General features: G+C 55.7%; 1 protein-coding gene across 1 annotated transcript; it reads left to right on the top strand.

The window, feature by feature from the left end:
- Window positions 1-1,096: 1,096 nt before the first annotated feature.
- On the top strand, window positions 1,097-15,054 carry LOC129129843 (protein-arginine deiminase type-1-like). Its single transcript, XM_077190140.1, has 16 exons — window positions 1,097-1,188; window positions 3,560-3,734; window positions 4,397-4,466; window positions 5,846-5,913; window positions 6,765-6,876; window positions 6,954-7,079; window positions 7,931-8,106; window positions 8,186-8,289; window positions 8,791-8,914; window positions 9,586-9,693; window positions 9,777-9,928; window positions 13,031-13,175; window positions 13,682-13,775; window positions 14,202-14,281; window positions 14,616-14,741; window positions 14,821-15,054. Exons 1-16 carry the CDS (start codon window positions 1,097-1,099, stop codon window positions 15,052-15,054), a joined length of 1,986 nt encoding a protein of 661 aa, XP_077046255.1.
- Window positions 15,055-15,736: the final 682 nt, after the last annotated feature.

Here is a 15,736-nt window from a genome sequence, read left to right as displayed (position 1 = left end):
CCTTCCCATTCCCTGTCCCAAACACATCCCACCCCATTCCCTGAGGATGAGCCGTTGGAATTCTAGATGCTGAGACCTTTAAACTTTTGTACTACAAACTCTAACTCAAGGAAACACTGCATTTAACCTAAAGCTGAAAAGAAAGCTTCCAAAATTTAATAACACTAAGATTGTGAGTGTACAGTTAATTAAAAGTGTATAATATCACAGAGTAGGAAACTTAAAATTTAAAGTTTTAAAATATAGTAATATTTATAAAGTAAAATAAAAGGGACCCTCTGGAGCAGGCAGGGCTCCCTCCCTCCCACTCCAGCCAGGTTTCCCCGCTCCCAGGCAGGCAAATCCTCTGGGATGGGATGGCCTGGAGAGCGATGGATATCTGTGGTACAGCTTCCAGCAAAGGGGATCCTTCCCGTGGGACCTTGGCCTGGAAACCTCCATTCCCCTGGAGCTCGAGGTCCAAGTGAGACACGGAGGAGGTTGAGTTTCCTTGGGAAGTCTCTGGTTGTTGGCTGTTGGTGTTTTCCCCTTCCCCGCCTGCCCCATAACCAGTTCTCCCTGCCTGTCCCTCCCGTCCTTGGGATGGTTGGGATGGGAAGGACCGGCCTGAGCAAACATTTCCTTTTGTTCAGCTGTACTCAGGCATGGCCCTGCTGCTGCAGCTGGGGCTGTGACTCACCCGGCCCAGAGAGGCCGGCTGGAAAATTTGGGGTGTTTTAAAGAAAATGCCCGGTTTTAATGACAGCATTGTAATAACCCCAAACAACCACCTGTGCTGCCGGGGGAGTGGGAATGTTTAATGCATGAGCTGCAGGGCTTGAGATGGTGCTGGGGAGGAACAAAAAGAGGGGAATAAACCCAAACCCTGGCTGAGGAGCATCCAGCAGGGCTGGCTGTCACCTGCAGCATCCCCTGGAGCCGCCCCAGGGCTGCCCTATCAGCTCCATCTCGGGATGGAGGTGGAACCAGGGTCCCCCGGCCGAACCCCGTCATCCCGGGAAGGAGGAGTTTCCTCCCGAGCCTTTTAATCCAGTCCTGCTGGTTTCCCGGCACAGCCGGCGGAGCTCCCTGCCCATGCGGCCGTGCCCGGCTCGCCATGGCCCCGCGTCACGTCGTGCCCATGTCCACCAGCCACGCCGCCCGCGGCGTCTGCGTGCTGGGCACCGAGGTCTTCCTGGACACGCGCCGGTAAGGCCGGGCACGGGGCAGCCCGGTGTGCTCCATGGATCTGCTGGGATTTGGGATGGGTTTGATGGGGATTGGGGCATCCTGGGCAAGGGATTTGGGATGGGTTTGATGGGGATTGGGGCATCCTGGGCTGGGATTTGAGATGGGTTTGATGGGGATTGGGGCACCCTGGGCAAGGGATTTGGGATGGGTTTGGTTGGGATTGGGGCATCCTGGACTGGGGATTTAGGATGGGTTTGATGGGGATTGGGGCATCCTGGGCTGGGATTTAGGATGGGTTTGATGGGGATTGGAGCATCCTGGGCTGGGATTTGAGATGGGTTTGATCAGCATTGGGGTATTCCAGCCAGGGATTTGGGATGGGTTTGATTGGGATTGGGGTATTCCAGCCAGGGATTTGGGATGGGTTTGCCCAGCATCATGGCATCCTGGCATGTTCCACAGAGCTGCAGGGCTTTGGGATGGGTTTGGAGGAGGAACGGGTGGTGAGGGACTCAAAGCTTGTCAGGAGTTCACCCAAGGGTTTGGAGGGACAGGTCCCTCCAGAGCTGTGTGTGCTTTGGGGGATGATGTCCATGGGGAGCTCATCCAAGGTTTTTTTTTAGGGGATGATGTCCCACAGGGAGCTCATTTTTGGGGACAATATCCCACAGGGAGCGCATCCAAAGGTGGAATGTTGGCTCAAGGCATTGCAGCGGAGCCGGGCCAGGATGGTTTGGAGGCAAAGCCCAAGCACACCCCGGCTAAGCTAAGCCCGGGTCTATTTCTGGCTCTAAGAACATTGGGCAAGAGCAATTTAAGATGTGCAACTTGGAGCTAAAACGGGAGGAGGAATAAAATGTGTGGCTCAGGCAGAAAAAATTTAGCAGCGGCCGTACATGGGCAGTGTCAGGAAAAGGGATTTTTGCAGAATTAAATATGGGGCGGCTTTATTGGGCAGATAGGGAGCTGTCCCTGCCCTGCTGCCACAGTGTCATTATTTAATAAATCACATTTATAATGACAGAGAACGCAGGCCCGCCTGGTCAGCATCGCATCCCGGCAATTATTGGGATGGAGCGCTGGAGCCAGGCCAGGATGTGCCACCATCCCCTCAGAGAGCTCTGGCTGCCCTAAAACAGCCTCGTTTCCCCCCTCATGCAGATGGGAATGTAGAAAACCCATTATCTGCAATTTTTTGTCCTGCTTTTGGACTTGGAGCCCTCTCAGTCCAATTTAAACCTATGGAGCCCAAATGGGGTAATTTGGCTTCTTGGTAACAAATTTGAGCCGTGGCCCCAAACAGCAGATGATGGAAGATCTTCCAGCTGAAAAATGGAATAATTTTATTCATGGGGAGCATTGGCTGGGGGGAATTTAGTGATGGATGCATCAATTTTGGGCTGCTTCGGGCAGAATGTGGAGCTCGTTGGGAATCGGGCAGCGCTGCTGAGGTGGGAGGGCCACAAACCCACGGCAAAGAGTCCCAAATCTGTGGGTCCATGGCTTTGCAGGGTGTTTGGGATGGGATCCAGCATCCCCCAGATCCACGGCTTTGTGGGGTGTTCTGGATGGGATCCAGCATCCCTCTGGATCCACGGCTTTGTGGGGTGTTCTGGATGGGATCCAGCATCCCTCTGGAGCCATGGCTTTGTGGGTCGTTGGGATGGGATCCAGCATTTCCTGGATCCACATCTTCATGGGGTGTTCCAGATGGGGATGCCAAGCCCATGGAATGCCTTAATCTCCTCACAATCTGCTGGAGGCACCGGGGACGCCGCGCCAAGAACAACACCGGGGATAAATCCCTGCCGTGGCGGGGTTTTGATGTTGTGGTTTTTATGTTCTCGCTGCCCAAGTTCCCACCCGGTTCCCCCTGGGACGCAGCCAGGGGAGCGGGAGCAGGTCAGGGCTGCCGGGATGGAGCGGCCGGGGCTGTAATGAGCAGGGAGCAGCACTTCAAAGGCTCCCGAGGATGTCACGGAGCCGGGCGCGGGTGCTGCCTGCCCGGATCCAGGCTCCGCTCCAGCCCCAGCATCCCTCGGGTCACGGGATGGTCCCACAACACCCAGCTCCATGCGTGGTTGGCATGACAATCCTCCTGGCTCTTCCCCGGTTGGGGTTTTGTCACGGGACACTGAAATCCAGGGAATTTCTCATGGTTGCAGAGGGAGGTTGGATGTGGGATAAACCACGGCCGGACGTGCCGGAGCTGCAGCGGGAGCTGGGCTTGCCCAACGCCGCCACAGAGGTCCCACGTGTGGAACTCCAGGGACCATTTCATCACCCAGGGATGGTCTCGGGGCCCCTCCCGCCCACTCGTGGCTGGGTTTAATTCCAGGTTCGGGGACTTGGCTCCCGTGGTCTCTGACCCGAGGTTGCTCCATTCCAGGTCCACCCCGAGAGGTGCCGCGTCCTTTGACGTGCACGCCACGCCAGCAGTGACGGTGCACATGATCCACAGCCCCGCCACAAAGCCCAGCCTGGATGCCCGGTGGCCCCTGGATCCTGACATCGAGGTGGTGGTGACCATCGATGTCACCAGCAGGACCGTCGATGACAACCAGGTCGGGATGTCCTACGTGCTGTTCATGTGGCCAAACTGGGGGAAATGAGCGGCATTTCCTAGGAGAACTCAAGGACTTCTGAGTTACGCTGACAGCAGGGTGGTTTGTCATGGTGAAAGCTTGAGCAGAGTTGTGTAATTGGCACTGACGAGAAATGAAACCCAGAAGGAGAAGGTCCCACTTGGTGCCCCAATGACAACATCACAGGGGTTGCAAAAGTTGGTGCCAGGCAGCAAAAAATGCGCCAATTCTGACATTTTCCGTGCCTGATTTTGTGCTGAAGATGACACAGAGGATTCCAATGAACTGTGATTAATTGAGAACAGCTGGGATGGACCTCCCAGGGCCCGTATGGGTGGGCAGGCAGGGGTTGGAGCAGTGATCCTTATGGGGCTCTTCCCAGCTCATTCCATGATCCCAAGAGGGCAGAGATCCCACCAGCCCGGTGGGGTGTGGGTCACGGTGTGGGGATGGAGATCCTGGTGGCCCAGTGGGGTGTGGGTCACGGTGTGTGGATGGAGATCCTGGTGGCCCAGTGGGATGTGGGTCACGGTGTGGGGATGGAGATCCCACCAGCACAGTGGGATGTGGGTCACAGTGTGGGGATGGAGATCCCACCAGCCCGGTGGGGTGTGGGTCACGGTGTGGGGATGTCTCTGCAGGTGAAGATCTCCTACTACGACCGTGAGGGCCGCGAGCTGGCGGTGGCCTGGCTGTACCTCACCTGCGTCGGTAGGTGCCCACCAAGGCTCTGGGGATTCCTGGTCTCTTGGGATCTGGCTGGATCCATGAGGCCAGAATTCCTTGGGGGCCACAGGCAATAAAGGTTTGGGTGTTCACCGATGCTGACGAGCAAGAGGGAAATAATTAAACCATGATTAATTAAACATCGCCTTATATGGTGTGGGAGAGACGGAGGCTGGGCCGTGTCCCCACCCAAGAGCATCCTCCTGTGCTGAGGTGGTTCCTCGGGAGAAGAGGATCCATGGGAGATCTCCTCACCCAGCTCCAGCCAGCACCAGGGGAGAGGGACCGGCACCGAAGCGGTGCCTGACCTATTTCAGGAGTTTAGGGTGAGGTGAATCATCCCCTCCAAATGCCTGCTCTCCCCTGCTGACTACAAAGGGAGTCTAGACAACCAGTCTGGGTGCAGAAGTCTCCACTTGGATGGATTAATTACCCTAAATTTGGGATTTTCTGAAGCGTTCACATGACAGTCTGACCTGTGTCCTCAAGTCGTGCCTACGCCTCCCAAAATTGCCCCTGGAGAGGCTGAAGGTTTCCCATGTCCCGTGGCCGATGGGCCTCACTGGAGCCAACTGGGGCCACCACTGGCCACAGGGATTTTGCCTTCCAAATCTTCTTCTCTTGGTTGGATTTGGAGTTTCCCTCCTGGCTTTTCCACGTCGTCCTCTCTGCCCCAAGGAGAACAATCTCTGACTCAATCCCTGTGTTTTCCACACTTTGTGTCCCATCTGGAGGAGTTTTTGGGTTTGGGTTGAGGTAGGGTTTGGTCACCGGTAAATCTCTGCAGCAGAGGCAGAAATTCGGGGCAAGAAGAGCTCTGTGAGGAAATTCTCAGATTTCCTAGAAATTATTTGGGTGTTTGCTCAACCACAGTGAAAACGCGTTTTTGTGCCTTCACCGTGTTTTGGCTTCGTGGAAAACAGGACAGTCAATAGGAAATAGGTGAAAACATAAAAAATGCCAAGGAAACATAAAATCTGCCATGAAAACATAAAATCTGCCATGAAAACATAAGAAAATGGCATGAAAACAAAATCTGCCATGAAAAAATGCTATGGAAACCTAAAATCTGACATGAAAACATAAAATATGACATGAAAACATAAAAAATGCTATGGAAAAATAAAATCTGACATGAAGTCTCTGCTGGGGGGAACCACAATGAGAGGAGACAGCTGGAGATCAAAGAGGGAAAGTCACGGCAAAGCCGTTGGGTTGGATTTTCTTCTCCTGTTCTGTTGGGTCTGGAGCAGCTTCGGGGGGGTGAGGTGGGGTTTTTGTGGGGTCACGGTGCCAAGGAGAGCCCAAAATGGCCCCAAGAGCTCGTCCCCTGCCCGTGGCTTCCTTCCCTCTCGCTGTTCCAGAGGTGTCCCTGGACGTGGACTGGAGCCGCAGTGGCCGAGTGAAGAGCAAGGGCAAGGACAAGGACAAGGTGAGTGAGGAGAGCGTCCTGGGAGGGCGGATCCGTCCCCAGCCTCTTCCTGGAAAATCTCCAGGGGAGACAGGGACCTGGGTGGTGTCCCTGTGAGGGCAAACAGCCCGGCAGATCCTCAGCCTACTAATTGAGCAGGAAAAGGATTTTCCTATTCCACGCCAAAACCACCTGCAGCTACAGCCTGGCCCTGAGGATCCTGCAGGAGAAAACTCTCAGCTTTTTCTTCCTTTCTCTTCCCTTCTTTCTCCCTTCTTTCTCCCTTCTTTCTCCCTTCTTTCTCCCTTCTTTCTCCCTTCTTTCTCCCTTCTTTCTCCCTTCTTTCTCCCTTCTTTCTCCCTTCTTTCTCCCTTCTTTCTCCCTTCTTTCTTCCATTTCTCTTCCCTTTTTCCTCCCTTTCTATTCCATCTCCTTTCTCTTTTTCTTTTCCTTTTTGGGCCCCAAAGCTGCTGTTGAATGCGTTGAGCAAACAGCAGGAGATTTCCCCCTTTGGCCACACATCTGCCTGTGCCCAGGCCCTCAAGCTGGGCTAATTAACCACAGATCAGCTGGGCTAATTAACCGCAGCCTGATCGGCGGCGCAAGTTGGTATCAAGATGGGCTGAGCGTCCAGAAGTTCTGCAGCCGTGTCCAGGCGAGGCTGGAGGCACTTCCAGCCTGGCTGGGAGATAAAATCTCGGAGCAGCCCGTGCAGGCCCTGCTGGAGCTGCCGTTGGGATGGGGCGGTTGGAGCGGCGCTGGTGTTTCCTCGCGGTGTGGTTGGGTTCTCCTCCAAGCCCGTGGCTTTCCTTAGCCCAGCATGGGGGAAATCCTGCTCCTGTCCCCTCTCGGTGCTTCTCCTCCAGGCCAAGTGGACGTGGGGCCCGGACGGACAAGGGGCCGTGCTGTTGGTCAACTGTGACCGGGACAGCCCCGGCACGGGGGGCACGGACAGCAGCCAGGCAGACATACGGACACCAGCAGGTGGGCTGCGACCCCGAGGGGCACCCAGGGGCTTCCCCGCTGCCATCCCCTCCCTCCGTGTCCCCTGTGTCCCCCAGACCTCCAGGACATGTCGGTGATGCTGCTGCGGACCGAGGGCCCCAGCGCCATCTTCGCCGAGTACCCGGTGGTGCTGCACGTCCCCGAGAGCGACGCGGACAAAGTGCGGGTGTTCCACGCCGTCCGTGAGTGCCTCTGCCTCCCCCTGCCCCAGCAGCCCTGCGGGACCCCAAAGCCAGCCAGCCCCACAGGCTTTGTTCATTGGGGCGCCCCTATTTGCTGTAATCGCCCTTTTACCCCCAAAGCTCTTCTGCTGTTGCACGGGGTGGGGCTGTATGGGAAAAACCAAGGGGGAGAAGGCTCCAAAGAGGCTTTTCCCAACGGGGGCTGGAATTTTGACATTCCCATGGCGCGGGAAGCTCCACGTGGCTCCCGGCACTGTTTTGGCTCGGGCAGGGAGCCAAGCAGCCAAGCAGCCCATCCCGTTGGGCAGCGCCCTTCGCCTTTGAACGGTTGGATCCCCGGCAGCTCCGCGCCGAAAATCAGGTCCGGGGAGCCAAGGGTGTCATTAGAGATCCTCAGCCGGAGCCACGCACCTTGAAAGGGCTGGACCCGAGGGGACGGAGCCCTCTTTGTCCCGGGAACATCAAGCGTGTTCCCCAGGGAGGAGGAGGAGGAGGAGGAGGAGGCTCTTCTGCCACCCTTGGGCACCAGCCTCCTCCTGCTGGCGTGTCCCCCTGTGGGCAGGCTCTGGGAATTTGGGGTTCTCCAGGCTGAGTTTGGGGTGGGAATGTGGGGTTCTCCAGGCTGCTGAACTCAGGGTGGGGATCCAGGGTTCTCCAAGCTGCTGAGTTCAGGGTGGGAATCCAGGGTTCTTCAGGCTGCTGAGTTTGGGGTGGGAATCTGGAGTTCTCCAAGCTGCTGAGTTTGGGGTGGGAATCTGGGGTTCTCCAGGCTGAGTTTGGGGTGGGAATCCAGGGTTCTCCAGGCTGCTGGGTTTGGGATTCTCCAGGCTGCTGGCTTTGGGGTTCCCCAGGTGGTGATGCCTACCCGCTCTACAAGCCCGTGCTGGGCCCAGACAAGCTCTCCTACGTGCTGGACCACGCTGGCCACGGGGACAGCACCTTCTACGTGGAGGGGCTGGCGTTCCCTGACAGGGGCTTCAGTGGCCTCGTGTCCTTCAGCGCCAGCCTGCTGGAGGTGCCCCATAAGGTACAGGGGGGTCGGCCCCACCCCTCCCCTAGCAAACCCCCCGTGGTGGAGGTCCCAGACTCCGTTTTGGCTCCACCAGGACTCGCCGGGCACGCCGATCTTCACGGACACCGTGGTGTTCCGCGTGGCGCCCTGGATCATGACACCCAACACCCAACAGCCCCTGGAGGTGTTTGTCTGCAGGTAGGAGGGGTGTCCATGGACAGGGGTGTCCCCTGCCCTGGGGCACTCACCAGGGAGGAGTTCCCACCCTTCCTGGCTGTGTGGGGCCCTAGGTGAGCCAGGTTTAGGCATTCCTAGCTGGGAATGTTTGGGAAGGGAGCCAGCTGCTGCTGTGGGAGTCATTTCCATCCCAAGGAGAAAGGCTGGAGTTCCCTCTCCAGGTCCATTCCCATGCAGGAATGCTGCCCAGGGCATTTAAATCTCAAGGAGAAATGCTGGAAGAACATCTCCAGGTCCAATTCCATGCAGGAATGCTGCCTGGGGTGTTTAAATTCTAGGGAGAAAGGCTGGAGTTCCCTCTCCAGCTCCAGTCCCACAAAGGCTGGAGTTCCCTCTCCAGCTCCATTCCCATGCAGGAATGTTGCCCAGGGTGTTCAGGATTGAGGAACGAGCTGCGGGGTCGGGGTTTTGGGGTCTCCCCATGATCCCCCTCGCAGCCCTGGTCCCTCTCTGTCCCCCCAGCATCAAGCAGGGCTCGGATTCCAACGAGGCCTTCCTGGAGGGGCTGCGGGCGCTGCTGCGGAAAGCCAACTGCAAACTGACCGTGTGCTCGGAGCAGGACTCGCGCAGCGACCGCTGGATCCAGGTCAGCTCACCCGGGAACAGGAGAGCCCCTGTGTGGCTTGGGCAGCTCCTGGAATGCCAGGGGATGGGCCAGGGAGCGGGCACTGAGGCACAGGGAATGCTGCTGGGATGGCGTGGATGGGGACAATGGCCTGGGAGCCCTGGCTGGCACCGGGGACACAGAGGGGCACCGGGACAGGGACCCCGTGGGGCTGTGCAGGAGAGGCCCCACTGCAGGGGGGACCCCAGTGAGGGAGGGGACCCTGTGGGGACATTGCAAAAGGGACCCTATTGCAAGAAGGACCCCATGGGACATCACAGGGGGGCCCTGCTGCAAAAGGGACCCCGTGGGACATTGCAAGGGGGTCCCTTTTGCAGAAGGATCCCCGTGGTGCTTTGAAAGAGGGACCCAAGGGACACCTCCAGAGTGACCTCATTGTACAAGGGCACCCCATTGAAAGTGTCACCCTGTGGGGCTGTGCAGGAGTGTCCCAGCGCCAGGGGGACCCCAGGGGGACACCGTGGCTGTGGTGTCACCCCGGGAGGGCCGGGCAGGAGCCTTCCCAATGGTTTAGGCTGGGCTCTGCCTGGCTCGCCCCATTTCCTGCCCCACCCTCCCCACATCCCTGGTGGAGATTCCTATCACCCCTGGGAGCCTTCCTCCTCCTTCTCCTCCTCGTCTCCTTCCCACAGGATGAGCTGGAGTTTGGCTACGTGGACGCTCCACACAAAACCTTCCCCGTGGTCTTCGACTCTCCCAGGAACAGAGGCCTGAAGGATTTCGCTTTTAAGAAGATCCTGGTGTGCCCTTGCTTTGAAATCCCCCTTTTTCCCCCCAAAATTCCCTCACGGGAGGTCCTTGGCACCTCTTCCCTCTTTCCCAGGGCCCGGATTTTGGCTACGTGACCCGGGAGCCCCCCGGGAAGAGCGTGACCAGCCTGGATTCCTTCGGGAACCTGGACGTGAGCCCGCCGGTGACGGTGCGGGGCAAGGAGTACCCGCTGGGGCGGATCCTCATCGGCAGCCCCCTGCCCTGGTGAGCGCCCAAAACCCTCCTCGGGACATCCCAAAACCCTCCTCGGGACATCCCAAAACCCTCCTCGGGACATCCCAAAACCCTCCTCGGGACGTCCCAAAACTCTCCCTCGGAGATCCCAAAATCGTCCCTTGGGAGATCCCAAAACCCTCCCTCGGGAAGATCTCGGAGAAAAAAACCTGGTCCCGATGCCCATAAAATCCCAGATTTTACAGGCAAACCCCATGGCTGTTGCTCCCACCCTCACAAAACCCAGCCGCCTTTTCCCCCTTTTCCCCCTTTTCCCCCTTTTCCCCCTTTTCCCCCTTTTCCCCCTTTTCCCCCTTTTCCCCCTTTTCCCCCTTTTCCCCCTTTTCCCCCTTTTCCCCCTTTTCCCCCTTTTCCCCCTTTTCCCCCTTTTCCCCCTTTTCCCGTTTTTACCCCTTTTTCCCCAACCCCACACACCCGGGCTGACTTTCTTCTTTGGGAGAGGAGCAGGGGAGCCCAGGACAGGGTGAAATCCCAAATAACCGGGGTTGTTGTGCCCATGAAATCCCGAATAACCGGGGTTGTTGTGCCCGTGAAATCCCGAATAACCGGGGGTTGTTGTGCCCATGAAATCCCGAATAACCGGGGTTGTTGTGCCCGTGAAATCCCGAATAACCGGGGGTTGTTGTGCCCATGAAATCCCGAATAACCGGGGTTGTTGTGTCCAGGGCAGGCGCTGAACAAAGCTCTCTGCCAAGCCTCCACAAAGGAGGGCATTTTCCGGGAAAAACAACACCCGCTCCCGATCCCGCCTGCTCCGTCCCAAAAAACCCCACGGGACGCTCCCGTCCCAGCCCGGGGCTCGCGCTGCTTCCAGAGGAAAGGAAATGCAGGGAAATGGGATTTTCCCAGCCCCCACTGGGGCCCGAACTGTCCCTCATTACCGGGAATTTAATTAACGCCTTCCCAGCCCGTTCTGTCTAAGAAAACTTGGCCCTTATGCCAAAGTGAGGCGGGATTTGGGAATCACGGGGATGGGAAAAAATCATCCCAGAGGTGTCCGAGTGAAACCGGGCATGGAATGATCCCATCCCTATGGATAGATCCGGCCTGGAGATGTGTTTATGAAAAATGAGGGGATATATCAATGTATTTATCCAAGATACAGGGAGATATACTGATATATTTATGGAATATTAGGGATCTAATAATATATATTTGTACTGATATATTTATAGGGATTTAGCAATATATATTTATATAATGTATACATTTATACCCTTTATATATAATATAGGGATATATTGATGTATTTATCTAAAATACAGGGAGACACATTGATATATTTAAATAATATTAGGGATCTAGTAATATATATTTGTACTGATATATTTATAGGGATTTAGCAACATATATTTATATAACTTACACATTTACACCCTTTATATATAATATAGGGATATATCAATGTATTTATCCAAAATACAGCAAGATACACTGACATATTTATGGAATATTTGGGATCTAATAATATATATTTGTACTTATATATTTATAGGGATTTAGCAATATATATTTATATAATGTATACATTTATACCCTTTATATGTAATATAGGGATATATCGATGTATTTATCTAAAATACAGGGAGACACATTGATATATTTATGTAATATTAGGGATCTACTAATATATATTTATGTAAGATAGGGATTTAGTAATATATATTTATATAATATATGGATTTAACAATATATATTTAAATAATATAGGGATTTAGCAGTATATATTTCTATGACATATATGTTAACATTTATATGTAATATAGGGATATATTGATGTATTTATCTAAAATACAGGGAGATACGTTCATATATTTATGAAACACGAGGGACCTAGTAATACATATTTATATATTATAGGAATTTAGCAATATATATTTATATAATATATGAATTTAGCAGTATATATTTATATAACATGTATTATTAACACTATATATAATAGGAATATATTGATGTATTTATCTAAAACACAGAGAGAGTTATGTTGATATATTTATATAAGATAGGGATCTAGTAATATATATTTATATAAGATATGGATCTAACAATATATGTTTATGTTGATATATTTATACAATCTAGGGATTTAGCAGTATATATTTTTATTATATAGGGATCTAGTAATGAGTATTTATTTTGATATATTTATATAAGATAGGGATTTAGCAATATATATTTATGTAACACGTATATATTACCCCACTTGATATACAACACAGGACTATATTAATATATAACAGACATAATAATGCATAATCGGACCATCAGGCAGATAAATCTATATTAAAGCAGAACAATCTATAATTTATATTATTACATGTATTTAAATACATGGATGTCTATAATGTAGCTTGGGCCATTTTCCCTGAAAAACAGGACAAAAATGAGCCCTGGGGTGATCAGGAGCGGGTTTGGGCAGTGGGTTTTGGGGCAGGGAGGAGATTTTAGGGAGTGGGTTTTGGGGTGGGGAGCGAATTTTGGGGCAGGGAGGGGATTTTGGGGAGCAGGTTTTAGGGAGAGGAGTGAGTTTTGGGGCAGAGAGTGGGTTTTGGGGCAGGAGCAGGTTTTGGGGAGGGGATTTTGGGGCAGGGAGGGGATTTTGGGGCAGGGGTTTTGGGGCGGGGAGTGGATTTTGGGGCGGGGTTTTGGGGAGGGGATTTTGGGGCAGGGGTTTTGGGGCGGGGAGCAGGTTTTGGGGTGGGGTTTTGGGGCAGGGTTTTGGGGTGGGGTTTTGGGGCAGGGTTTTGAGGAGGGGATTTTGGGGCAGGGGTTTTGGGGAGGGGAGCGGGTTTTGGGGCAGGGGTTTTGGGGCAGGGAGCAGGTTTTGGGGCAGGGTTTTGGGGTGGGATTTTGGGGCAGGGAGCAGGTTTTGGGGCAGGGGTTTTGGGGCGGGGTTTTGGGGCGGGGAGCAGGTTTTGGGGCAGCGTTTTGGGGCGGGGTTTTGGGGCAGGGAGCAGGTTTTGGGGCAGGGTTTTGGGGTGGGATTTTGGGGCAGGGAGCAGGTTTTGGGGCAGGGTTTTGGGGCGGGGTTTTGGGGCAGGAGCGGTGCCCACCCCAGCTGTCCCGCAGGATGGCCGGGCGCAGGATGTGCCGCGCCGTGCGGGATTTCCTCTTCGCGCAGACGGTGCAGGCGCCGCTCGAGGTCTACTCGGAGTGGCTCAGCGTGGGCCACGTGGATGAGTTCCTCACCTTCGTCCCTGCCCTGGACAGGAAGGTGCCGACCCCAGAGCCTGCCCAGGGCTCTTCACAGCACCCCAAAAATCCCCTTTGCCAGCTGTTTGTCCTTCCGGGGGCTCTGGGGAATGGAGACCCTTTGGGGTGGCTCAGGGGGATGGGTTTGGGATTGGCATGAGGATCTCATGGCCCAGGGATGGATTTGGGATTGCTCTGGGCACCCCATGGCCCCGGGGATGGATTTGGGATTGCTCTGGGCATCCCATGGCCCCAGGGATGAATTTGGGATCTCTGTGGCTATCCCGTGGCCCTGGGGCTGGGTTTGAGAATCTCCATGAGCATCTCATAGCCCCATGGCCATCCCATGGCCCCAGGGATGGATTTGGGATCTCCATGGCCATCCCATGGCCCCGGGGATGGATTTGGGATCTCCATGGCCATCCCATGGCCCCAGGGCTGGGTTTGGGATGGCCATGGTGCCTCCCAGCCGGACTCTGGGGTGTTTTATCCCCACACCAGGGGTGACCCCCGGGCTCTGTCCCGCAGGGATTCCGGCTGCTCCTGGCCAGTCCCAACGCCTGCTACAAACTCTTCAAGGAGAAGCAGCAGCAGGGCCACGGGGAGGCCACGCAGTTCATAGGTGAGGGCTGGCTGAGGCCATCCCTAGGGAACGGCATTCCTGCTGTCCCTTCCAAGTATCCATTCCCAGTGTCCATCCTGCTGTCCCTCCTGCTGTCCATCCCTCTGTCCATTCCCAATGTCCATCCCTCTGTCTATCCCTCTGTCCACCCCACTTTTTATCCCACTGTCCCTCCCTCTGTCCATCCCGGTGTCTTCTGTCCTGCTGTCCATTCCCAGTGTCCATCCCAGTGTCATCCCTCTGTCCATCCTGCTGTCCATCCCGCTGCCCATCCCCGTTGTCCATCCCTCTGTCCATCCCAGTGCCCATCCTGCTGTCCATTCCCAGTGTCCATCCCTCTGTCCATCCATCTGTCTCTCCCTCTGTCCATTCCTGGTGCCTGTCCCTCTGTCCATCCCTCTGTCCCTGACTGCTCCCACGCCCCAGGGCTGAAGGGCAGTGAGAAGAAGAGCATTGATGAGATCCTGGCGGATGAGTCCCTGCGCAGCGACAACCGCCACGTGCAGGTGGGACCTTGGGGCTCCCCCTCCTCATTCCAGGGGGTTCCGGGGTGCAGAGACGGGATTTGGGGTCCTGGGGAATGGCTGGAGTGCCCAGAGGGGCCGAGGAGAGGGAGATGAGCCGAGGGACAGGGAGAGGATGGGATGGGGAAGAGATGGGATGGGATGGGATGGGATGGGAGGTTGGGATGGGGATGGGGTGGGGATGGGGATGGGAGGTTGGGATGGGGATGAGGTGGGAGGTTGTGCACAGGGATGGGGTGGGATTCAGGCAGGATCCAGCAGGGCCTGTGGGTGGGATGTGGAGGGCTGGGATGGAAGTTCTGGGTCCTTCCCACAGCGCTGCATCGACTGGAACCGCGACCTGCTGAAGCAGGAGCTGGGGCTGAGCGAGCAGGACATCGTGGACATCCCGCAGCTCTTCATCCTGACCAACTCCCGCGCCGACGCGCTGTTCCCAGACATGGTGAGACCCCGACCCCACAACCCTGCCCCGATCCCAATCCCCCGGGATCGCTCCCTGCTGGATCCCCGTGCTGCTCCAGGTGAACATGCTGGTGCTGGGCCAGCACCTGGGCATCCCCAAGCCCTTCGGGCCCGTGGTGGGCGGGCGCTGCTGCCTGGAGCAGCGCGTGCGGGAGCTGCTGGAGCCGCTGGGCCTCTCCTGCACCTTCATCGACGACTTCTTCTCCTACCACGTCCTGTCGGGAGATGTCCACTGCGGCACCAACGTGCGCCGCAAGCCCTTCGCCTTCAAGTGGTGGCACGTGGTGCCCTGAGCCCCCTGGGCCGGGTCCTGCAGGGGCAGGTGCATTCCTGCAGCCCGGGGGAAAGGTGCATTTCCTGCGCCGGAAAAGCACCAACAGCTCGGGTTTGGCCAATAAAGCTTCACGGACACTGAGGGGGCAGCGCTTCCCTGTCTCTCGTCTTTCCTTCTTCTGCTCCCGGTGTGAAGATGTCGTTTGGAGCCTGGTTTTGGGCAGGGGTGTTTGGTCTGGGGCTGGTGGGGACAGCGGGGGTGGAGAGGCTGCTCTTGAGGGGTGAGGGCCCCATCCCACGCCCGCGGGGTCACGGAGTCCCCGCCCGTGGCTTTGCAGCTGATGGCACCCCCAAAATTCCCTGTTTTGGCCAAAAAATCGCTTCCTGCTGGGGAACCTGGTTCTCAGGCTGCAGGAACCCCTCCTGCCCTCCTCGGGACCTTTTCACGCCTTCTCCAGGAGGGAATTTCCTCCACTCTTCATCTCCACCGGAGCGCGGCACTTCCCGGTGCCCGCCTGGCACCGCCTGGCACCGGCCCGGAACCGAAACCCGCCCAGTGCCCCGGGCACGGCCCGGCCCCGCACAGCCCCGCTGCCGTTCTGGGGCCGGACACGCTTATTTTGCGCAATTTGCTCTCCTGGCAGCGTTTCTGAGGTGCAGCTGCACCTGCGGCGCTGGAGAGCTCGCGAGGGGATGCTCCCA

Source organism: Agelaius phoeniceus, chromosome 24 (genome assembly GCF_051311805.1).
Source record: "Agelaius phoeniceus isolate bAgePho1 chromosome 24, bAgePho1.hap1, whole genome shotgun sequence".
Classification (NCBI taxonomy): domain Eukaryota; kingdom Metazoa; phylum Chordata; class Aves; order Passeriformes; family Icteridae; genus Agelaius; species Agelaius phoeniceus.
The sequence above is the reverse complement of the archived record's forward strand: the minus strand, read 5'-3'. Positions and strand labels throughout refer to the sequence as shown.

What these genes read in the sequence shown, in the direction of transcription:
- LOC129129843 (XM_077190140.1), top strand. Translation starts at nt 1,097, where the DNA reads ATGGCCCCGCGTCACGTCGTGCCCATGTCCACCAGCCACGCCGCCCGC. An exon ending in GGACCGTCGATGACAACCAG is followed by an intron (nt 3,735 to 4,396) that starts GTCGGGATGTCC and finishes ATGTCTCTGCAG; the next exon opens with GTGAAGATCTCCTACTACGA. An exon ending in GCTGTACCTCACCTGCGTCG is followed by an intron (nt 4,467 to 5,845) that starts GTAGGTGCCCAC and finishes TCGCTGTTCCAG; the next exon opens with AGGTGTCCCTGGACGTGGAC.